The following is a 24,658-nucleotide window of genomic DNA, read 5'->3' as shown; positions in this document are numbered from 1 at the left end:
AATGAAAGCTGTTTCTAGCAGGGGGATTTCAAGAATGTAATGCCCTCGGTCTGCAGTGAAGGAGACAGACACTGCCTTTTCAAGATGCCTTTTTTGCCCCCTCCCTTTCCTGTGAAATTTGGGTTACCCTGAGTGCGTAAAGGATAGTGGGACGTGGCAGCACTGTTTGCCATGAAAACTAATAGGGCCATGCCTGCTTTCATCAGGAGTGTAACCAGAGCCACGGATAATGTTTTAAAAGGCACAGCAACTTCAAGTGCAAGCAGGGATTTATTAATGAAATCGAAACCACGCTCGAGGCTTTGCGAGTCTTATTTTAAGAGTCTGAAGGAGAAAGGAGCGGGCTGCTTGGCTGGGAGGCAAGGTGGCCAGAGCTCTGACACCGAGCAGAGGCGACAAGGGCTCACAGCGCTGCTGGGCTGCTGTTCTCACTCTGCCACAGGTAATCTGCACAACCCTGCTCATGTCACTCGGCTTCACTGCGCTTCAGCCTGCATGGGGGAACAAGAATCACTCCCATACAACCTCTCTGTAGACAGATTACACTTCTGTATAAGTTAGAATCATGCTCCAAGGACGCTTCCAGTCTCTGCAGTTCCTTTGGGGCCCCAAAAGGACCTGAGGCAGTAGTCAAGGGTTCCCACTGGAGCCTACAGTTCAGATGGCAGCTCTGGGACCTTCTCCCACCCTGGCATTGCCACAAGACAGGACAGCCATGCATGGCAGGTGGGGACAGGATGAGAAATGGACAAAATGTCACAGGCAGTGGTCAGAGCAAGCAAATGGGTTCTCAGACTCCAAGGGTCTTTGGTTCTGCTACAGACAAAAAGTTCATTCATATTCGAGGTCCCTGCTTCCTTGAAAAAGCAGTGGCAAAGCAGTGGGCACTGCTGGAAGGCTGAATTCCCTGTTTCAGCCAGTTCTCAGTGCTCCTGATGCTCCTCAATAGACTCAACTCCTCTGTGCTTATGGATGTCTCATCAGTCCTCAATTAGGCTGCAGGAGGCACAAATACAGTCAGCTCCTTCTGATTCAGGAGACAGCTGAGCATGACCTAAAAGTGCATTTGAAGACTGAATCTGGTGCTAGGAAGAAAGGAGACTATGCTCCTGAAAGCATGTCTTGGTTTAACCCCAGCCAACAACTAAGAACTGTGAAGATGCTTACTCAGTCTCCCTCACCTCAGTGGGGTAGGGAGGAGAATTAGAAAAAGGTAAAACCCATGGGCTAAGAACAGTTCAATAATTGAAATGAGATGAAATATAATATTAATAAATAATAATAATAAGGGAGATAACAAAAAGAGAGAGAGGACTAAACCCCAAGAAAAACAAGTGATGAATATAGAACTGCTCACCCCTCACTGACGATGCCCATACCACCCCCCAGCAGTGATTCAGTGGCTCCTGGCCAACTCCCCCTAGTTTATACACTGAGCATGATGACCTGTGGTATGGAATATCCCTTCAGCCACTTCGGGTCAGCTGTTCTGGCCATGCTCCTTCACAGCTTGTCGTGTATCTCCTCACTGGCAGAGCATGGGAAACTGCAAAGTCCTTGACTTAGGGTAAGCACTACTTAGCAACAACTAAAACATCAGTGTGTTATCAATATGATTCTCGTACTAAATCCAAAACACAGCACTGTACCAGCTACTAGGAAGAAAATTAACTCTATCCCAGCTGAAACTAGGACAGAGCATGACATGTGTTTAGGATCTCTTTATCCATCCCAAGGGCGGTGTGGCTGGTCAGCAGGTGTGAGTTGTGCAGAAAAGATACTCCTGCATCCATTTACCTCCTTTTAAAAGAGGATAAAACCTATAAAGCAAGCAATTCTGTTTGGAAAAAGCCAGTTGGAGAGGCTTCCTTAGCCTCAGATGCCCTTGCCATCTGCACTCATAAGAAACCCTTCATAAGGTTCTCATTTCCTCTTTACCTTTTTTATATGGCCCATAATAAGATCCCTAACTTTAATGGACTGTATGGATCTTACTAGCAGGGAATGGCTCCAGCAGAGTGGCTTTAACCCTCTGTTTCAACAGGATGAGCAGTGGAGTTTTTTGTCCCTTGCTTGACTCCACTGCAAATGTTGGTAAGATTTCTACAACCACCTCCACCAAAGCCCTCCCCACTTGCCGGGAGATGCTCAGATGTAGATGACCCATGTAGTGTTTGCAGGAATCTCAGAATCTGCTCAGTTGGAAGGGACCCAGAAGGATCATCAAGTCCAGCTCTTAACCCTGCACAGGACTGTCCCCAAGAATCACACCATATACCTGAGATCATTGTCCAAATGCTTCTTGAATTCTGTCAGCCTTGGTGCTGTGACCACTGCCCTGGGGAGCCTGTTCAGTGCCCAACCACCCTCTGGGGGAAGAACCTTTCTCTAATATCCAACCTAAACCTCCCCTGACATGACTTCAGGCCATTCCCTTGGGTCCTGTCACTGGTCACAATTGAGTGTGTCTGCCCCTCCTCTTCCCCTCCCGAGGAAGCTGTAACTGCAATGAGGTCTCCTCTCAGTCTCCTCTTCTCCAGGCTGAACAAACCAAGTGACCTGAGCCGCTCCTCACACGGCTTCCCCTCAAGGCCCTTCACCACCTTTATTGCCCTTCTTTGGATGTTCTCTGACAGCTTCATATCTTTCTTATATTGGGGTGCCCAAAACTGCACAAAATTTTCAAGGTGAAGTGGGACAATCCCCTGCCTTGACCAGCTGGTGATGTTTTGCCTGATGCCCCCCAGGACACAGTTGGCCCTCCTGGCTGTCAGGGCACTGCTGACTCATATTCAACTTGCTGTTGACCAGCACCCCCAGGTCCCTTTCCATGGCACTGCTTTCCAGCATCTCATTCCTCAGTCTGTGCAAACATCAGGAACTTGGAAGCTTGCCCCTCTCCCCCAAATGCTTATGAAGCAGTACAAGAAAAATTAGCACCACTTTGCCAAGTTGGAAGATGTGGAGGGAGCTGGGTTTGTTCAGTCAGAGAAGGCTCACAGGAGGTATTATATACAATGGAGCCACCATCCTCCTGGAAGTGCATGGGAGGCAATGGAAACACGGCACAGCAAGGGAAATTCTACCTAGATATTTGAAAAATAATTCCTGGTGAGACTAGTGACTAGTGTGTTAGAAAAGCACACGGAAGGGTGACTTCTCTGGGCAGATTCTCCAGATAAAAAAAGAGCCTAAAGATATGACCCCAGGGGAGCACAAGTGGTCACAGCAGGGCACCACACCAGATCTGGATCTGTGTTAAAACCCTCTTAATGCCTTGGGTAAGAGGCAGGGGAGAGTATAACCCAGCCTGAGAGATGTCACAGTGTCCCTTGCTTGGGGCGCAGCTCCACTTGGATATCAGCAGCCTGGCTGGGATCTCGTCTGGGAAAAGCAGCGCATGGGAACTGATGGAGCCATTACAGCAGAGGGGGGAAGGCAGAGCCAGGCAGCAAGGATTCACAGAGCACATGTCAGAAGATCTGGGCCGGTTCCTTGGTTCCTGACAGCTTCTTTCTCACAGAGCTCCTGGACAGGAGACAAAACGTGATTTCTTGCTCCTTCCACTCAAAGACGGCTGTGAAAGTCTGATTTATGTTGAACACTGGAAAAGAAAAAAGCTTGGCTGTGGAACCAAGTTCAGCTCCCAGCCAGGAGAACCTTGTATGGGATCAGCAAGTTTTAACCATGCAAATCAAATTTGAGTCCAAACAGAGCGCTGTTTCACGACTTCTGCCTCTCCCTTCCTCACTGCACAGGGCCAGGCTACCTCTTCCCTGAACAAGCCCTCACATCCATTCCCGGTGGCAGAGATAGGCTGTGAAATCGTAAAGAACTTTTTCCCCTTTTCTCCTTTCTTTTCTTCTTTTATTTCTTCTTCTCTTCTGCAAGGCCCAGCCAAACACGTCACAGCTCTGTCTTTCACTGAGATGATCCCCAGCTGCCAAAATGTACTGGAAGAAGTCTACCTGTCTGTGAGCCTGTCACCAAAGGCTGCCTCTGAGCATGGCCTCATGCTGTGTGACCCCAGGCAGTCTGGAGGAGTGCTCAGGGCACTGGGGAGAAGGAATTGCTTGGCTCAGTTATCAGCAAGGAAGGTGAGCAGGTGACCTTTATTTTCTATGTCCTTTTTTCCCCAGGTAGGTGCAGCAGACCAAAGGCCACCACATGTCCTTTTCCCCCAGACTCACCATCTCCTGGATGGCCCTGAAAATGGGTTGTGGGAGCATTTGCTGGGGGGTCTGCAGTCACAGCAGCAGCAAATCCTCAGCCTGTCATACAGGTGAGAGCGACTCAACAGCAGTGCTGATGCACCATGGAGAGGTGAGACCTCCATCCAGGCCTGCTCACAATGGGAGAGTCCAAGGTGTTCAGGATGCTCAGAACCCACTGTCTAAGGTGGGACGATCTCTGAAGCTTGTGCCTAACAATCTGGTTTACAAGGAAAGTACTACAGGACCTGAATAAGTCCTGATGCACCTGGACATACCCCCAATGTACACACAGACATAGAATGAAAGGCAAGGAATACAAGTTTCAGAAGAGAAAGCTTTGATTAGATATTGGGGGAAATTCACCCTGAGCATGGTTATACACAGGGGACCAGAGCTGTGGGGAATCTCCCTCCTTGGGGACATTCAAAACCTCACTGTACAAAGCCGTGGGCAATCTAATCCGAGCTGACTCTGCTTTAGGGCTGTTGGACCAGAGACCTTCAGAGGTTTCCAAGAACCTGAATTATCCTGTGACCTACATCCACAGCACTACCCAAGATTCTCTTGCATCATCTAGAGTTCAATGAGCCCATCTGGGTTTCTGCTTCTAAATTAGCATGATCCTAATTTTCCCTTATGATTTAATCCCTTAATTCATTTGCCATAATCCTGCAGTATGTGGCTGGAGGAAGAGGAAACAAAGCAGCAAAGCAAACAGAGAAATGCAACAAGTGCCCACAAGAATAGTATATTACTCCTCTTCTTTCCTGATTGTCTTCCTGCCGTTCTGCTTCCAGGAAAAATCTGTGGGATTTCATCCAAAGCTCCAGAATCTCCTCTCCAGCAGTGTCTGGGGACAAATGCTTAGAAAGAAAATAACAGAAACAGTGAGCATAGAATGATCCTCTCCCTGCTGCACCCTGCCAACCTCTGGCAACTGAAGCTTCAAGGACATCTGAAACTAAAGGCCACATCCAAACTTGAGCACTTGTAGTTACCATCTGAGAACCTGCCAGCAGAGTGAGCTTTACAGGGTGTCCCAGGGAAAAGTATTTCCTCATCTTCATGTGAAACAGGCCATCCAGTTCTTTCACTGGGCACCTCCCTGTGCTCTCTCACCTCATTGACGCTGCCTTGGCAAAGGTCATCTGAAACATGGTTACCTGAGGAGCTGAATGTTGTGTCCATACCCCCTGTTTCTCCAGAGCTGTGAGTGAGCTGAAGCACAGCTTTATGGGGGAAAACAAACTACCTGGATACTCACCACTATTGCCCACTAACAAAGCACATGGTGGGGGTGGGAATCCCCCTCCATGGCATTTCAGGGTACTCAAGGGTCATACAGCAGGCATCAGCTGCAAGAGGAGAGCGAGAGGATGCCTCGCCTGCCCCCACGCTGACACACAGGACTGGCTTAGAAAAGATGTCAGTGGAGTTTGGAAAAGAAGCAGAAATATGTATTTCCCTAATAAGCTAAAAGCTTCAATAAATGTTTTCCCTCAGTAGGATGTAGCTGAGGAATCTGGGGACCATTGCTGGAGCCAGCCTCTCTGAGAGGAGAAAGTGAAAAGCCAGTCCAAGTGCAACAAATGCCTGGACAATAAAGGGATCTGAAGGGGTTCAAGGGTAGGAGGGATTTTTCGTCTCTTTGGTGTTGTTTCTTGATTAATATTTACATGTCAGAACCAGCAAAGCACACCTCCAGATCTCACATGGGATCTTTTTCTCCTTACTTGGGCAACAGAATGTATGGGCAGGACAATTGTGCAAACAAAGATGTGTGCCAAGCCCACTGCACTGAAGGGAAGAAATAAAAATACCAGTTATTTAAAACACGTGTATTAACAGAGGGGTTGACCTCTCCCCTGCCTTCGTGCTCTGCTGACATCAAGGAGGCAGATAAAAAACCTCACTGGAGCATCAGACTGGCCCCAGCCCCTGAGGGATGGAGGGGCTTTGCTTCACTGGCCCATGGTCTCTCCGGCTCACCCACTGGCACCAGCAGCATCACCCACGATGTCACACACACCTCTCTGCCCCAGAAAGGTCCTGGGGAGCAGAACACAGCTGCAGGAGAAGCTGGTTGAAATTCCCACCCCTTCCCTGGCGGGGAGAAGTACAGCTTTGATTTAAATTGGGCAGCAAGGTTATGATACCTGTGGGAATGGTTCTCCCATGGCTGAGCCTCATCTGCGTGTGGTTCACAGCACCTCCTGGGTACAGTGACAGAAAACAGCCACAAAGGGACAAATCAGCTTCATGCCAGCGAGGCTGTAGCTTTTTCTTCTTCCCATGTGCCTCTCAGAGCCCTCCTTCCCTGCCTTCCCTTTTCAAACGCATCAAAAAATTTCAGCCCAAATGTTCCAAATTTAGGGGTGAACAGCGTTCCCAGCATTTTTACTTTGTAAGGGGAACGGAGGGATGCAGGATAGCAAAGGGCTGGCGCCGCCCACCCCCTTCCTACTGCCTGGCTTTGCACCAGGCTGCCAATCCCTGAAGAGAGGTGCCAGGTCCTGAGGGGGGACCTCCATTCCCCAAGCAATCACAGCAACCTGATGTGGTTGCTCCAGCACACGGTGAGGAGGGCGACGCACAGCCCTCAGAGATAATGGGAGCTGGAAGGTCTTATCAACTTCTTGGAGGGCAAAGTCAAGCCCTTCAAATGAAAGCCCTTGAGGGAGAGGAGAGGATCTTTCCTCAAGTGTCAGGCACATTTCAGCAGTTTATAAATACCGTTGTTCTCTCTCTGCCACACTCAGCCCCACAGCACTGACTGTGACATCAGCCCTGGACCCAAACTCAAGGAGCTGAGCAACTGTGCTCAACTTGGCCAGGGGAAGGCAGGGTCAGGCCTCAGGTGTGTTTGTTTCCAGAGGCACTTTCAGCTGCCATTACCAGGTTCAGCCTTTTCAGGTTTTAGCTCCGTGGTTTTTTCCTATGCAGACCAAAGAAGGGGTTAAACCGAGCTTACCTTTTCAGGAGCAGGACAAGGTAGTCACTTGGATGGAAAGGGAGCAGGATTCAGCCCCTTTTTCTCCCCTTTCCGTTCCAGTCCTCTTCCCCACCCTGTTCTCTCCTGCACATCCCACTGCAGAGCTGCCCCGGGTGCCCCGATGATGAGCTGTGAACCCTAATGACGGGAGAGGGGACAACATCCTGCTGTCCTACTCATCCCTCCCAGATCCTGACACCTGTCAAGGGCAGGAGGGCGATGTGGGGAACTGAACACAGCGTAGTTCTCCCCACCCTGATGCAAGGCACCTAGAGCTGTTTTCCAGTGAGATCCCAGGACTGAGTTTCCCCTGGATCCACCTCCTGTTTAAAGTAGAAGGGGCACTGCTCCAAAAGGTGTGCAAGGTTTTGGGGGCTGCAGGTTTTATTCCTCCATCCCTCGGAACAAAAGGAACATCCCGAGGCAGAGACTCGAATCTCTGCTAAGGTAGTCAAATCCCACCTGGCAATTGTGTTTTATCCCCGAGATGAATTTTGGGGTGGGCTCAGCAGAGACCCCAAAAACTACACAAGGACTGGCGTTGTGGCTGGACTCCCGGGAGAGCGGCTGGAAGGAGTGAGACGGGGGAATGGATTTGCCAGCGATGCCTCCTCGCAGGACACCGGCCAGCCCGCCCCGTGCCGGTTCCTGTCTCTGCCCCCGGGTTCCTCCTAACGAGGTTTCCAGCTCGGCTGAACCCCCGCGTTGCTTTCAGGTCCGCAGCCGTCCGGGGCTGAACGGGGCTGGGGAGGGAGCTGGGGGCCGCCGTTCCCATCCCCCGACTTCTCCTCCCCAATGTTACCGAGTGTTCGGGTTACATCAAATGCGAAAGCGCGGCAAAACTGGGGAGTCGATGCAGAAAATACCGTCACTGATTCATGTAAAGACGGGGCGGGGGGTTATAAACCCTGTGCCAATGATCCCTTTGAAAGGGGCTGCTGGGGTTGCTTTCGGCGGTGGTCCCCGCGCCCTGTGCAGGAGTTTGTGATGGAAAGTCTGCAAAAGCCATTAGGATTTTTGTGCTGGGGCACTAGAAAAGCAACGCAGACACCACTCACTTTTCTAAATAAACATTAGTCTTAAAAAGTTTGCACTGCTGACCCCCGCAGCTCTGATTACTTGCAATTCTCTGAACCATATTTTAAGGCTTCTAACTATTTTTTTTTTTTTTCGGGGAGGGGGCGGGTTTCGTTCGTTCCTCTCTGCAGCCGTGCCACAGATGTGCCGTACTGTGTGCTCCGGGGGCGGGGGGTCTCTGCCCACCCCCTAGGCAGGTCCTCATTCCGCAGCCCTGCAGCCACAGCGCTACAGCATATTCAACTCCCTCCACGTTGCCCCGAAGAAGCTTTTTCTTCTTCCTTTCTTTCCTTTTTTTTTTTCTTTTTTTCTTTTTTGGAATGGTTGGACCACATTCGTGGGCCCGGTGAAGAGATGCTGTTCCTCTCTCTTACTGGTCCCCGGGAGAGCAGAGGAGGTGTGGGCTGCGGCCCCATCCCCACACCGAGCTGTGCCCTGAAACAGCCCCGGGACCCCTCCCCAACCCCCCCAAACAGACACATCTTGGCAGCGCGGCGGAGGCAGCTGCGCCGAGGTATCATCAGTATAATTGGAAGGGTCACATGTTAAACCCTCGCTGTTGTTCGCGGTAATGTAGCTGTGTCCCCCGGTTGCACATTTACCGATTTCTCGCAAACCAGCCATTGTCACAAGGTTCATTCCAGGAGGAGTGATCCAATGGGTTGCCACGGCAACTATAATGACATTAAAATAGAGGCGGCAGCCGCCGCCCTCCCCCCCCCCCCCCCCATTTCCCCCACTCCCCTCTTCTCCCTGCTTAAAAACCGGCAGCAGCCCGGCAAAATCCTGCACCTTTCCCGTCGGGGCAGCCCGAGAAATAACCCGAGTACCCAGAGGAGAACAAAGTGTGTCGGGCGGGAGGTTGGTTTATTTAAACCTTCCCAGGGAAAGCGGCCGAGGAAAACCCCCGAAAGGCGGCGGGAGCCGCTCGGAGCCCCCGCGCCCGCAGAAGGCAAAATTGACCAAACCGGTCAAATTCCAGGCGGGAGCGGCGCGCGGACGGCTGAGGCTGGGAAGCGGGACGGAGCCGGGATCCATCCCTGTCCCAAGCACTCGCTGGGGGCGGGGAAAAGGGTACAAACCTGAGAGTTCTAAAGCCCCCACCCAGGCACCTGCGGGTTGGGCGGTGAGACCCTCTCCCTTGGCCCGGCCCCGCGCTGGAAATCCGCTTTTCGCCAGCTGGTTTTCCGGGAAACGTTCGTTTCCGAATGATATGTCCTTATTATTTCTCATCGGAGCTACTACCGTGCTTTCACGCATTTTTATTTTTACCCACGAAATTTGGGCCGAGAAAAGGTGTTTTAAAAAAAGGACCTCCGTTTCCGATTATCACAAGACACCTTTCTCTCTCGATAAATATTTCTCTTCTGTCTCTCCCGGGCACACATATAAGCGCCATCAAGGAATACTGTGCAAAAGCAAAAGGTAAATTCTGAAAATATTAACTATAATATCAGTTGGATCTGGCGGGAGGCTCCAATATGTTTGTTTTCCATATGGGAAAATGTACTGCCCGTCTTCCGTCGCCGAGAGCCGATAGCAGTGTCTGAAATCGGGCTCTGAAGGATTTCAGTGGCGCTTTCTGGAATCGTTTCCCCCTATCTCTGATTGAGGCTGGGAAACGAATCGTTTCTATCAATTTCCTCGCCATTTTTTTTTCCCACGTGAGCCCGTGGGCGAGAGTTTACCGGGCAAAGACGCAGGTGAAAGACCCGACAGCTCCACTCAGAACCGTGGTTTCATTACCTACACCGAAATGTGCCCGACACCTGCCTGCAGCTGGGGTAAATCCCCACTGCGGGAAGAACGGGGAACGTGCCCATGACTGGCAGCGACGAAAAAAATAAATTTTTTAAAAAAAAAAGGAGTTGGGGGAAGTCAGAGCAACCCAAACCGGCGCCGTCCGCAGCCGCCTCACACGCGGTTTGCGGCGGCCGAGTGGCTTTCTCCGGCCGTCCCCGACGGCGGAGACGGCGGCAGCGACACCCGCACCGGGTCATCCAGGCTGAATATCCACCCAACGCCCAGAGCCAGAAAGGAGGGGAGCTCCGGACTCCCCCTTCGGAGCTCCCATTGCGGGGGCCGAGGCGCCCGGGGATGCGGGGTGTGAGGGCACCGCTCGGCCCCAGCCTCCTGCGGGGCTGCACGACCCTTCTCCGGAGCTGCCCCCTTCGCACATAACCTCTGTAATTGCCGTGGTACCCCCGGCAGTGGGGGCATCCTTTTCCTAATGCCACCCACATCTCAGCAGAGATGGTGAGGGGGGGATGCGGGGACCACCCCGCAGCCTGGCCGCAGGTTTCCCACCTCCGGCTGCAGCTGGAAAACGCACTTGGGCTGGGGCTTGTGTGACCCAGGGTGGGTGGTTGTGCCAGTCGCCGTTCCCTGGGGAACTCGAGGGTGCGGTCTCCCCTCAGGAGTTGGAGTGGGAAGAGCAGCCAAGATGGTAAAAGGGACCGGCCGGAGCCGCAGGACAGACGGAGAGGCGGCCGCGGGTGGCAGTCCCCTACCGCAGGGCTAAAAGGGCGTCCCTGTCCCCAGACACATATCCAGATCCTTGGGTGTGGGAACCTCCGCGGTGCGGCGGGAGGGGAGGGTAGATTGCCGGGGACGCAGCCTGGGCTCAGCTCGCCGCAGCTCCAGGGTGGCCAGAAATGTTCTTTTGGGTGATTTCCTGAGCTCAAGAGCCGTCAAAACCATCCCCCTGAAGTACCCTCTTGGCAGGGGCTTATTGAAAGACATATATGGAGCAGAAGCATGCCCGACGGGAGATGGGAGCATCGTGGGGCAGGCGAGAAAATGAAATTAAAACCAAATTAAAAAGAAGGACGAAAGAGAGAGAAAGGTGGGAAACAGAAATTATCCTCCTTGTGAAACGTGTCGGGCTTCTCAGGAGCAACTGCAGAAGGGAGGCCTTTCCACAAGGGTGGATAAATTTACTCGCGTCCCACATGACCGAGGGTGGGGGACCCGAGGTGGGGGGTGGGGGGAAAGAGAAAGGTCATGGGACTGGGATTTGGGTTGTAAGTCAAAGAGAAGACGTGGATTTCAGTGCCGCGTTAGGTGGCAGAGGCCTCGGGTTTTGCAAGAGAAGTAATTAAATAGGAAGAAAAAAAAAAGTGGGGTAAGAAGAGGGAAAAGCATTTCAGAAATAACACCAGTAAACTCTCAGGGGGTTAGCGGTGTGAAGGTGCGCTGGGGCGAGGGGGAAGGGGCACAGATCCAGGAGAGCGCCGCTGGGAGACCCTGCTTGCCTAGGGTCAAGTTGTTGCCCCCCACATCTCCCCAGGCCGGCGGTGGGTGCTCGGCCCTGCACCCCGCCCGGCCCCAGTTCTCTCAGCCGAGTCCTGTGCGCTCCTTTTGTTGCCTTTATTTTGTGGCCACGTTTCTCTCCTGGAAAGAGGAGATCACAGGAGCGCTGCAGGCCGAAGCGGGGGGGTCGGCACTGCCCCTACAGCTGATTCCCATCTCGCTCCCCTCGCCCCCACGCACCCCACTGAGACTTGCCGCGGCCCGGGGCGAGGGGGGCCCGTCTGACCGGACCTTGGAATTTTTGGCCCCATCCCCAAACGGAGGAAGTTTTTCCTTCTCCGCTTAGTTTGTTTCAGTTTAAAAGATAAGCGGCGGCATCTCCGTCCCCGGCCCGCCGGGGGTCCGGCCCCCAGCACGGCTCCGCTCCCACCCGGCTGCAGTTTCCCTACACCCGGGGTCTTGTCCTCCGTCCCCTCTTCTCCCTCTGCCGAGGACTGATCTGGGGGGACACTATGGGGGCACCCCAGGTAATCTCGTCCGGGTGGGGGGAAAAATTCCCACGGATTTTGCATCTGAAATGAAAGGCGATCGCGTGCCTCGCAGACGGTTCTCACTGCTGAAGAGTAATTTGCGGGGACAGGGGGGTGAGTGGGGGCTCATCCGCGGGCTTTCTGAGGGCTCTCCGCTCGTCTTCGTCGGCAGGAAAAAGTGAAGAATCTGATAATTTTTGCGAGAGTGAAAGGAATCGCCGGTGTTGTTTCAACACGCGGTACTAACGAAAGAGGAATCTAATTTCACTTAAAAGGCGAGTTAAAGCAGGGAAAACGAAATATGAACGAAACGGAGAAAGACGGCCCCAGAAAAGAGCTTCTCTGCCACCCTGTGACATGGAACCCAAACTTCGGTAACCAGAAAAGATCGGGGAGTGGGAGAAACACCACCAAACCGGTCATTAGAAATATCCCAAGGCACTGACACGAGGTCTCCCACGTAGAAACCGACAGACAAACTCATTACACCCCTTAGGTCTCCCACCCGACCTCTCATCGGGGAGATTGTCTCCCTTACAGGTTTTCATCCTGCCCTGGCACACTTAGAGGGAGATGAATATGATTCACGCCATACCCATATATCTAATTTACCGGGATCCCGGGGGAAGGGATGTAGGCAGCCAGGGCAGTTGGGAAGCGAGGCGTCCCGCCTGCCCGTGGCCAGGAAAGGCCACCGGGCTCCGGGCTGCTCGGTACCGGCTGCCCAGAGGGGCCGAGCCCTTTCCCGGGCCACGGGCGGGCGCATCCCGGTACCATCCACCCGAGGAGAAGGTAGCACCTGGATGATGAGGGAATATGGGAAACCCCGCGGCCAGACCTTGCCGCGAGCAGGTTTTGTCCCCTCCTGGATCTCAGAGTCACCTGTTGCAGCCACGGGCTTAGGGTGCAAAAGTGCATCCTATTTAATAAAAGAATAAAATGCAAATTGGCCCCTCACGGCCGTGGGGGCCCGTCCGAGCCCGGGGGTAGCGGGCAGCGGCACACGCTCAACCCTGCAACCCTGCACGGGCCGGGGATGTCGCGTTACCCCCGGTAAATGTACCGACGGCCAGTGAAAAGGGGGTGTAGGAGGGTGAGCTCCGGGGTCCTGGGCTCCGGAAAACGCGCCTTGAGCTTCCCCGCAGCCCACCGGGCACAGGGAGGGGAATTGCTGAGCCCAGAGAGGGGGTCCGCCGGTATCTCCCCGGGTTCAAAGGAGGGGAGACCCCTCTCGCTGCGGCGAAACAAGAGATTCCCAGGGGTGGACATTGCTGGAAACCTCCTGGAGAGAGCGGTAAAGCGGCCCTCGATGGACTCGAAACGAAATGGGCGAGACAGGAGAGACAGAGACGGAGAGAAAGGGGGAGGAAATAAGAAGGAGGGAAAAAGAGGAAAAGAGAGGGAAAGAGAGGGGAAGCAAACGAAACAGAAAAATAAAAGGAGTCATGAAGAGTAAGAGCGAAAGAGAGAGGAAAAGAAAAAAGGGAAAGAGAGAAAGACGAAAAAGAAGAGAGAGAAAGATGGGAAAACAAAACAAAATAAATTAAAATTGGGTAAAGAAGGAGAAAGGGGGGAAAGCAAAACACAAAGAGATTTAACAGGGAGAGGAGATATAAAAAGAGAAAAATTAAAAGGGAAACAGAAAGAAAGTGAAAAAAAACCAGGTACATAGAAGAGCGGAATAGAGAAAAGAGAAAGAAAGAAAGATAAGGAGAGAAAGAGAAAAATAAGCATAGAAAGAAGGAAGGAAGAAAGAAGAGGAAGAAATGATACAGGAGAAAGAAAAAGTAAAAAAAAAAAAAAAAGAAAGAAAAAAAAAGGAGAGCGGAGGAGAAAGGAAAAGGCGAGGAAGAGAAGGAAGAAAGTAAAGACGAGCCGTAGTCTTTGAGGTGAGGGGAGAGCGCCGAGCCCCAGTCTCTCTCCTCGCCTGACAGACAAACAGAGGGGCGAGTGCAGGTCCCTGACCTACCGCGAACATCTCGAGGAGGATTTCAAAAGCACCAACTTAATTTCTAAAGTAATTTTCCTGCGTCTGAGTCGAATGCGACAGCTCTTCCCGCCCTCTCCAGATCGGAAAATAGGATTTTTTTTTTTTTTGAACCTTTTTTCTCTACGTTCTGCGCGGGAAAGGAAAAAACCGAAAGAGATGTAGGGACGGAAATAAGATGCTGGAGGGCAGCTATTTTCCAAAGTTACGAGACAGGAAAATGTTTTCAGGTCGGGCACTGGGGCACAGGGAGATTGGACGTTATTATTAAATCCTAAATTCACCGTGAAAATGGGAGTTTCTGCGCAGTCACAAGGAAAGGCCAGGGCACTCCCGGAGGAAGGATCGAACTATTGGAAAAGATGATGTCTAAAGGTTGTTGATGTCTAAAGGTGGTTTCTATAATCCAGGTTGATTTATTTTTGTTCGGGGCTGCGAGAAACTAGAAAGAGAAAACTAAAAAACTACCGGAGAAAGGAATAAGATCTTGACCTTTCCTAATTCTCCAAATCGGCAGTAATGGAAAGCAGAAGGTGCCAGGGGAGGAGGCAGGAGCTGAGGGCCGAGCGGGCGGTGCAGCGGGGCCGGCCGGGCCGGGGTCCCACACCCGCAGCCGGCGAGGGAAGGGCCACTCGCTTCCCTCCTCGGGATCCGCACCACTTAACACAGGCTTAGTTAAGCGAAAGCAGAGGAAGAAATTACACACACAGAGCCCTCCCGCTGTGGTCCCGACGGGGATATTCCGGGGCAGGATCGTTTTATCCCGCCCCGACAAACCCGAGGAGAATCTCCCGTTTTCCGCCTCTCCCGGGCTGCGCACACACGGAAATCCGCCGCGGAGTAACTACGCCGAAAGCATCGCGGTTTTGTTACGACCCCTTCATCTGGCATACAGAAAGCAGAGGAGTGGGGGCACATTAAAGAATTAAAAAAAACCATCTCCACAGATGTGTGACCAAAGCCAAACCAAGGCAGGGGAACCTGCATCCCTCAGTTCCTGCTCGGAAACAGCCGCCGAGCGGAAAGGGAGAGGGAAAAAATCCCAAACCTGCAAAAAAGGATCGGGCTTGCGGCAGGCTTTGCCCGGGGTTTAGCACTGACAAAACCAACCACCTAAAGCAGCCCCGAGAACCGGGAGATTCGCCTACGGACGGGACGGAAGGGAAATGCCAGGTCGCCTTTTTGGCCAGGGACTCCCAAGCAGCGACTGCAACAGCTAATTATTTTCCTTTCAGTGCTCGGTTATTGCTGGTGTCCTCCCCGCCTCCCCTCCAATAAATAAATAAAACCCTCTTTTAGGCAGCGAGGCGTGAAAAATGATCCTCGCTGAACGCTTAAAAATAATGTCCCGTGAAGATCGGGGCCACGGAGCCAGCCAGCCCCGTAATTAGGGGCCATTATCCGTCCTGCCTCGCCGAGGCAAGATTTCTCCTGAACCCCCCGAGCCGAGCCCGGCCAGGGCATCCTGGACCCCGTGGAGACCCCCGGGTCTTTCCCCGCCGTCCCCCGCTCCGGCAGACGGGGGAGACCCGGTTCCCGGGGGGTCTCCGCCGCCGCCCCCCCGCCGCCTCCCCGGGCGACGCAGATACTTGTAGGCGGCGTGAGTCTGGTCTGGGCACGGAATAAGCTGGGGTGCTTCAGGGAAATTTAGGGAACGGGGAAAATTCTAATTTTAGAGACGCTTGGGGATCTTCCCCTCAAAATAAAACCTCGACGGCGCCGGCGCTCGCAGCCCCCGCGGGCCCCGGGGAGCCGAGCCCAACCCTTCCTGCGTGGGTACCGCGACTCCCGGTTAAGAGGGGAAAATCCCCCCGCTCCCGAGTCAGTTCAGCTTCAATCCTGGCCGGCGACCGCGGCTTAAAAACCCACAATGACTCTGCAAGGCAAAAGGAGATGAACGGAGCCGGGGAAAGGTGTCCCAGTCCCAGATCCCCCTCCAGAGCCCCCTCCTCTGAGCGTGTGGGGGCAGGGGGTTCTCCAGGGAAACACCGCTTCCCTGCAGAGAGGACCCCCCTCCATCCCTCCAAACCCTGAGACCACCAACTTGGAGAACCCCTCGCACCAGCGCGACTGCAGGGGCCACACGCCTCCTTCATCCCTACGGGCACCGACTGCTATTTCTTATCCGCTCTTGCCACCCTTGGCTCCTTTTCCTCCTGCACTTCGCAAACAGACAAGCCAAAAATTATTAAAAATCGCTACTTTATACTAAAATAACCAGCCCCCCCTTCTTCCAGGTGCATAACCACCACCCAGCCTCGCTGCACATCGCTTTCTTCCCTCGGATCCCTTCTCCTCAAAGCAGGCTCGGTTATTAAAGGAGGCTGAACAAAGATAGCTCCGAGAGTAGCTATCAGCGCATTTTAACTTCATCAAAGACTTCGAGGGAGAGGGAGAGGAGGGGTCTGGCACCTTCTAGTAATGAGCTTGTCAGGAACACCCCTGCCAGAGCAATTGAACAATTTGCACACAAGCAAAAGAAAAGGAGAGGGGAGGGAGGGAGGAAGGGGAAATGCTACAAAAGCCCCTTCAATTTCCAACCATGTGCTTGGCAATCTGGAAAATAGATTCATTGGCCTCCTCTTTTCTCCCATGTCGAGTCTTGTAGCCCCTTTTGTAGGAGCTGGACATGAAAGGGAGACAACCAAGTGCCGGACACGAAGATCGCTTTTCAAAAGCAAATGTGTGTGAAGGCGAGATGTGAGACCGCTCGCTGCGGGGAGGCGGCACGTTCAGGAACAACATCAACAAACTGCGCGGAGGTTCGAGGTGGCACAGACAGAGGCAGAGGATAAAAAGGGGATGGGGGGCGGGAAGAGAAAAGAAAAGCCGATCCCCCCCGGCTCCCCCGGCGCACACTGCCCGGCTCCTGCCTGAGCCCCGGCGGGCCTCGCACAAAGCCCCGCTCGCCCGGGGACCGGCTCCGTCCCCCGCGCCCTGCCTCGTACGTCTCCGCTTTTTTTTTTTCCTTTTTCTCCTTCTCCTTCAGCTGGCTGCCCGGTCAGAAAGGCCTCGATTCTTTCGATCAGGGTCCCTGCCAACAAACAAACCAAAGAGCCACGTTTGGTCCCTGAAATAAAGAAACGGGGGGGGGGGGGGGGAAGAGAGAAAGGGGAGAAGTTTGGACGAGAAGGGAGCGCTTTAAGATGTTTATTTACTTTGTAAGTTGTTGCAAAATTTAGGCAGAGATCAAGTTTCATTCAGTCATTCAAATGCTGCAGGCCCAAGGGGGACGTGTGTGCGGGGGGGAAACCCTCCAACTTATTTTCTCATGTGTCAACTTTTCCAAACAAAATAAAAGGAGGTGGAGGGGCGGCGGAGGGGAGGAGGGGGGGGGGAAGAATAAAGGACAACGTTTCTCCTGGCCCCCACCTCCTTCCCCCTGGAAACACGCAGGGTTTTGTTTTTTGGTTTCAGGGTTTGTTTTCCTTTTTTTTTTTTTTTTTTTTTTTTTCTGGGAGACACCAAAATCAGATAAATTAAAAAAAAAAAAAAATTATCAAAAAATAAAATATATATCCGGGGATCCTTTCCCTTGCCGGCCCGTGGCCCCACACCGTGGCCCGGGCAGGGAGGCGTCGCGGAGCAGCCCCGCGCAGGCTGCGCCGCGGCCGTGGAAGGGCCGATCAGCCCCTGCCGAACGCCCGAGTGTCGCCGGCCCGAGGGTGGGAGCCACTCGCTTCCCCGAGGCCCGAGCGGGACTCTCGGCTCTCAGCGTGACAAAGGACATCGCAAAGAACGATTTGGATTATTATTACTTTTTTTTTTTTTTTTTTAACCAGGTCACAAACATTTATTAATTTACACCAACGGTGGACAAAATTCTGTTGCCTTTTCCACATCAAATTATTCACAGATTCTCTCAATAAAATAGATATGACTGATGCACAACCAGTGAAGAGTTAACTGGACTCCGCTCATTAGCTCCCGAATAATCTATATACAAATAATTACCAATACACCAAAAAACCCACGCACGGAGGGGGTGGGAAAACTGGGATAAAAAAAAAATAGTATGGGAATTTTCCAAACTTCCTGACGGATTGGATTTTCTTTTAAACGTGCATTTGACTGTCTCATTGGGGGGGGGGAGGGAAAGAAAAAAAAAAAAGCAAAAAAATAAACCGCAGTCCTGAGTTTCACCAACTTTTCTTCTTCTTAAAAATAAAGCAACCTTAAACAGTGCGTTTTAAAACCAAACCCGAAGCTTCAAAGAAACTAAAAATAAGATCGAACCATTAAAACATTTTCTTTGAGAGCAGGGGAGAGGCAGACACGCATGGCAAAACCACCCGTGAGAGAGATTTGCAAGAACAAAAACGGGCTCGCTGCGACAGGGAGCGTCCGCAACTCCCCTGGCCGCTTTCCCAGGTGATTTGGGGGACCCCTGCGGGAAACCCGCACCTCTCAAAGGAAACATTTTCCACTCTAAGACCGTTTCGTTCTTAACATGCCCCCCCTTCTCCCCTCGCAAGACGTTGAGTATTTAACCAGCCCAGGTCCCAGCTTATGTTACGGCCACTTTATAAATACGCTTTGGCGTTTGTGGGACCAAATCGTGTTATTCTTTCCCTCCTCCCGCCCTCCCGATTAATTGATTTTGGTTTTTTTTTCCCCCGAGCAAAGAGAGACAAACAGATCTGGATGCCACTGAGCCTGGAAGTAAAGTAAAAATTAAAAAAAAAAAAAAAAAAAAGAAATATTTCCTACCTTAAAACACAACAGAAGAAGATCGGGGGGGAGGGGGGGTGGGACACGGGGAGAGGGAATGGGAGCAGTTTCGGAGGAGGGGGGGAGAGCTGGAAAGGGGCCGTTTGCTTTGCGACTCTCCCCCCCCCCCATCTTCCCCAGTCCCCAGCACACTTTAAAAATGACAGCTGCTGAGGGTTGTGATTTTACTGGAAAAGTTCTGGGCCGGCTGGAGGAGCGGCTCGTGTGCCAGGCTGACCTGGGGCTGTGCCGGGGCCAAGGCGGGGCTGAGCACGGCCAGGACCTGTGCCGGGGGGCCCGCCTGGCCGGCGGGGTAGGGCGCGGCGGGCGCGACGCTGGGGTTGGTGCTGGGCGGCGGGGGCACGGCCCCCCCGATGATGTTGTCTATGGAAAAAGAGGGCCGGGAGGGGTGGTTGGTGCCGCCGCTGCCGCCGCCGCCGCCGCCGCCGGCGGGCGAGGGGTCCGGCTTGAGGGTCTGGAGGAGGGCGGCGGGCAAGGCGGTGGGGCTCAGCTGAGGGTGGTAGAAGGACTTCCTGCAGTTCAGCTCGCCGCCCAGGAAGGAGGGCAGCCCCGAGGCGGCGGAGAAGACGGAGGCGGCGGCGGGAGGCGGCGGAGCCGGTAACGGGCAGTGCGGCGCCGGGAAGGGGAAGGCGCCCGCGGCGCCGCCGCCTCCGCCGCCGGGGTGGTGGTGGTGGTGGGGATAGCCCTGGAGCTGCAGGCCGTAGTTGTAGCCGTAGGGTCCGTAGGCGAAGCCGGGCAGGAATGCGGCGGGGTCGGCGGCCCCGGCCCGCAGCAGCAGCTCGGGGTGCGGCGGGTGCAGCTGCTGCTGCCTCTTGAAGCGCTTCCTCCGGCGCAGGAAGCTCCCGTTGTCGAACATGTCGGCGGACTCGGGGTCCAGCGTCCAGTAGTTGCCCTTGCCCGGGTTGCCGGGCTCCCGGGGGATCTTGACGAAGCAGTCGTTGAGGGAGAGGTTGTGGCGGATGCTGTTCTGCCAGGCGGGGAACTTCTCCCGGTAGTACGGAAAGCGCCCGCTGATGAACTCGCAGATCTCGCTCAGCGTCAGCCGCTTCTTGGGGCTCTGTAGGATGGCCATGGTGATGAGGGCGATGTAGGAGTAGGGCGGCTTCACCAGCGGGTTCTTCCCCCCCGCGCCGCCGCCGCCGCTGCCCGCGGGCGCCTTGTCCCCGGGCGCGGCGCCGCGGGCGCAGGCGGGCTCGGAGCCGCCGGCGGGGGACAGCCGCTCCGGGGACCCCCCCCATGCGCGCCTTGGCGGCCCCGCTCCGCGGCAGCGCCAGCCCCAGCGGATCGCCGCCGTCCTCCTCGTCCTCCTCCTCCTCGTCCTCGTCGTCCTCCTCCTCCTCGCTGTACTTGCCCCCATCCTGGGGCGGGCCCACCACGTCGATATCCGCGTCCTCCACCTCGGAGAGCGGCTCTTCCTCCGGGGAGCGCTCGGACATGATCCCGCAGCCGCCGCCGCCGCTGCTGCCCAAAGTCATTGTTGTGCGGCCGGGGCGGCCGGGGCCGGGCTCCCCCCCCCACCTAGCGGCGGCTCCCGGGATGGGCCCGGGGCCGTGCCGGAGGGCTGCGGCCGCCGCTGGGACTCCGCGCCCCGGCGCCGCCGCTCCGCTCCGCGCCCCGCTCGCCGCGCCGCTGCTGGCGGGGCCGCGGTGGTGGCTGCGGGGTGGTGGCTGCGGAGGGAGGGGCGGCGGAGGGGGCGCGGGGCGGGGGCGGGGGAAACGGGGCGCCCGTGGGCCGGGCAGGGAGCTTGGGAGCAGCGATAATAAATAATGGTGATAGTGATAATAAAAGGAGAGAAAGAGAAAAAAAAAAAAAAAAAAAAGAAAAGAAAGAAAGAAAAAAAAAAAAAGTGGGGTTTGCGGCGGTTCCTTGCCTAGCTGGGGGGGAGGGAGGGGGAGGGGGGAGGGAGGGGCAGGGGAAGAGGGAGGGGGGAGGGCAGAAGTGGGGAAGGCGGCTCCCCCCTCCCCACCCCTCCCGAGCTGGGACCCGGTGGAAACGCTCCCACACTGCGCCTGCTGCCAGCGCTCCCCAGGCCTTTATACGGCCGCCCCGGCATCACGTGGCGCCCGCTGCAGCCCCCGCGGGGCACGAAGAGGGGCTGCCGGGCCCAGCCTGGTCCCCGGGGAGCGTGTTCCCCGCCCGGGATGCTTTCGAGGAAAGGCTCTGCCCGTTCCCCTGGCGCTCGGTTGCCCCCAGCTTCGTCTGGAGTCGGCTGCTGCAGGAGAGGGAGTCGGCGCTGGGTAAAGGCCCTCCCCGCTCCGAGCGCCCCGCGGTGCTGGAGGCTCGCAGAGCCCATTCCTGCGGGATGCGACGGCCGCCTTCCTCCGCCCGGCGGTCCGCGGAGGGTCCCTTTCTCCCCTCGAGGGTTGCCCATCCCCGAGTCTGGGCCCTGAGCTGCAGACCTCCAGCGGTCTCGCCGACAGGGACACTCACTCCGCCAGGACCGAACCCTCGGCCCCTTTGAGGGGTCGTGTGAATTTGGGGATCCCCGCTCCCCTTCTCCACGCGCTCACGTCACCGACGCGTCACCGAGCCTGGGACACCCTGCCTGGAAACCCGCCTCCCCCGAGGGCTCCCACGGCCCGCACCCGCGGAAGGGATGCTGCCGCCCGGCAGGTGCGGGGCGGAGGGCGAGGGGTAGCGCTCAGTCAAGCCTCTCCCCACGCGATAAATAACCAAATCAAAGGCTGTGCGTGTCCCCGGGGTGCTGGGACGGCACCCGAGTCCTACAACTCTGCCCGGCGAGGCTGGCCCAGCCGGGTACCACTTTCCGAGGCGACCCACCCGCGGCTCGTCCAGGCTCCAGGAACTCTTGGGAAAGAGGAGTATCCTGCGGCCTCGGGATCGCCTGTCTGCCGCTCTCCTGCCTCCCCTCCCCAGCGGCTGGCAGGGAGGAGGTAGCGGGCAGCGTACAAGCACCTTGTCGCGGGCTGCAGGCGAAGCGGGAGAATTTCCCTGTAAACAGTCACCCAAGGCCCCTCAGAGCCACAGAAGTGTCCGCGCGTGTGGCAGAGACCCGCTGCCTCGCTTGCCGCCGCCCTGGTGCAGTGCGGGGAACACGTCCACTGCTGAAGCCGCCCACCCCGTGTCCCGTGGGTGGCAGTGGCAGCAGGTTGTCCCCGTCTCTGTCGCGGACACGCCGAACCACGCTCGCAATGTTAGGTTTGCTTTTTGCTTTTTTTTTTTTTTTCCCCGTGGAAAACACATAACCGCTTTCCCGGGGGAGGATGCTTGGGGAGGGAGGAAGGCGATGGGTTCCTCCAAGGGGGTACCATGAGGAGATGTCCCCCTACCAGGGCCGCGTTCAGCAGTGTGAGAATCCGCGGTGATGAATTGCCAGTCTCTGCCGTTAACAGGTGCGAGCATTTGGCGATAAAATCTCCAGCACTAATACCGGGGAGCCGGGCCAAACAGCTGCGCGGCCCCGCTTCCAAATGCCGGTCACAATTACTCAAGCCCTAACGACTCGGTGCACAAACTCGGCGAATTCTGGGGGACCCCGCGGAGAGGGCAGAAGCGGACATCTTCGCCCGTGCGTCTCCAGCGATTGCGGAGCCGGTCACATCCTCTTCCCTCGCCGCCAGCGTGGCCATCAAGGAGAATTTCTCGACCGAAGGGGGAAAAATAGATGAATAAGTGTGCTGAGAGTTTCTCGGGAATGTGGGAAGTCTGTCCCGCGGGCGCGTGTCAGTTCTGGGGGAGCTTTCCTGAGCTTTCGCTTTTACGCTTCTTCAATGCTGTTAACCTGCGTTTGCAACACATACGCATACATCTCCCCTTCATGTGTGTATGTATATATTCAACTAGACATATATTTACATTCTTTTATTTCTGATATATATTTTTTCCTATGTATACAATTAGCTAACACGGAGAAATGCTTCGGAGATGCCGCATCTTTCCTATCGACAGTGTTTAAACTCTCCATTCATCAGCCCGGTGGAAAGACGATGGGAAGAACAAATGGAAAAGAGTGGAGAGGGAAAAGACCCGAGCCGCTTTCCATTTTTATTAAGTAAAATAATAGTTATGCCTCCCATACATAAACGAAAGTGTCATAAAAAATTCCGAAGCAGCTGCCAGAGATTTCGACCACACACACAACGGGGCGATTGAATTTCTACTTGGTGCATTTCACGGCAGCGAGGAACCGCCGGGAGCTGCGCCTTGTGCCTCTGCAGGGCGGTGAAGGGGAGGGCAGGGAGGGGGCAGCAAAAATGACGCGCTGCGAGCGGACGAGGGCAGAGGACACCGCCCGGGGGATGCCCGGGGGAGAAGATGCTCCGCCGCCCCCGCGGCGCCCGGTCGCAGGGCGGCTGCCTCCCGATCGCTCTGTCTGGAGGTTGGTCTCGCACGGCTCGAAGTGAAACAGATGTGGGTGTCTGCTGCCTGCCCCCCCCCAATCTCCCCCACCCTCGCCCTGCCCCGGCTGTCGGCTCCCCCCCTGTCTGGAAGGGTGGGCAGACCTCGGGGGGAGCCCCCAGCAACGAGGGGCTCGGGTGGAGCCGTTTGCTGCTATACTCATGGTCACGGGGACCCTGATGAGGCCGAAAATGTAGAGGGGAGACGAGAAGGGTTGATCCGATGTGGCTGTTGGTGGGATACGGCCGGTGGCTTGTCCGGCTCCCGCCTGGACGTGGCTTTCCCCCTCAGCATCGCGCTTCCAGAGCGCCGCAAGTCGAGTAATAACAAGCCCCGACCAGCCACCATCGACACGATTCCTGCCTGTTTCAAGGCACAATATTGTTCCCGTTAAAGTCGGATACGACCCAAAATGAAAAGACAGTGAATGAGTCCTGATCCCTCCATCTCCGAGAGGCTCCTGTTCGCCGAGGCAGTCTTAGCCTAGGCTTTACCACGCAAGATTGGCTGCAGAAACGAATCAAAACGAGAAAAAGTTCCTAAACTACAACCGCCCCGAAATGATTTAGAAAAGGGAAACCCTGGACAGAAACAAAGCAGATGGTCGGATCCCAGACACGGTACACTCGCACATACACTCCCGCCAGTGCATCCACACACGGAGCGAGGGGTGTGTTTTAATGTGCGCCGGGGTAAGAAATGATGCGGTCTTCCGAAAGAGAAACCCAATTGATTTACCCGAAAAGATCGCCTTGTCATCGCCCCACCGATGCAGGGCTGGGAGGGAAGCATTTTTCCTTGGGCAGATTTTTAATATTTCTGCTCTCCTCTCTGCAGTACTTCCTTACAGACAGCCTCGCTTCCCGTTTGAACCCGACTCTGCTTTACATTTCACGTTAAATTGCGGAATCAAACGTGAGTGGGGCTGTGCGCTGATGGAGTGGAGAGAGTCTCCAAAAAGTCTCAAAAGTAGAGAAAAAAAATAATAAAGGCCGTCAGCCGATCATGGTGATACATTTTTTCTCTCCTTTAAATTGATTTTCACTGCCTTTCCCGCCTATCTTAATGAGGCGTTTGATCCAGGCGTGTTGGATCGGTGCTTGATGCCCTGCTGACGGCTTTAGCAGGTGGATCCCCACGGCTGACCTTTCTCCCCTCCCTGGGTTTCCCGGTGCCTCCGCCCGAGTCGGAGCCCCCTCCAAACTGCAAAACTGGCCACAACTACCAGGCACTTTTTTTTTTTTCCCGCACAGGGAAAAACTCGTTCCCTTCCCATCCGCCGAGACCGTTATTTGCCGGGAGGTGTAGCAGAGGGCAGGGAGACCAACCCCGGAGCACCGCGGAGTGCGATCGCTCCTTCTGCCCTGGCACTGGTCATGTCCACGCCTAAGGGGGCTGCTCCTGCCGGAGCATCTCCCGGCGAAGGAATTTAGCTGGGAGCAAAGCCCCGGGAAGCAAAGCCCTTGGGCAGTGCAGAGGATTCAGCTTCAGTCCAGCCGACGTTGTTCCCAGATCC

At 55.0% G+C, this 24,658-nt stretch overlaps 1 protein-coding gene across 1 annotated transcript; it reads right to left on the bottom strand.

The window, feature by feature from the left end:
* Nucleotides 1-212: 212 nt before the first annotated feature.
* Nucleotides 213-20,772, bottom strand: FOXD2 (forkhead box D2). The gene is given in 7 exon segments (XM_051799872.1): nucleotides 213-5,064; nucleotides 6,371-7,405; nucleotides 17,001-17,086; nucleotides 18,763-19,423; nucleotides 19,425-19,459; nucleotides 19,462-20,062; nucleotides 20,064-20,772. Coding segments are annotated over 4 exon segments (1,338 nt in total). The 5' UTR covers nucleotides 20,259-20,772; the 3' UTR covers nucleotides 213-5,064; nucleotides 6,371-7,405; nucleotides 17,001-17,086; nucleotides 18,763-18,916.
* Between the last annotated feature and the right edge of the window lie 3,886 nt (nucleotides 20,773-24,658).

The sequence above is a fragment of the Manacus candei genome, unplaced genomic scaffold, assembly GCF_025592945.1.
Source record: "Manacus candei isolate 608988 ecotype Guabito, Panama unplaced genomic scaffold, ASM2559294v1 h1tg000005l, whole genome shotgun sequence".
In the NCBI taxonomy this organism is placed as follows: Eukaryota; Metazoa; Chordata; class Aves; order Passeriformes; family Pipridae; genus Manacus; species Manacus candei.
Note: the sequence above shows the minus strand (reverse complement) of the source record. Positions and strands in the feature narration are given on the sequence as shown.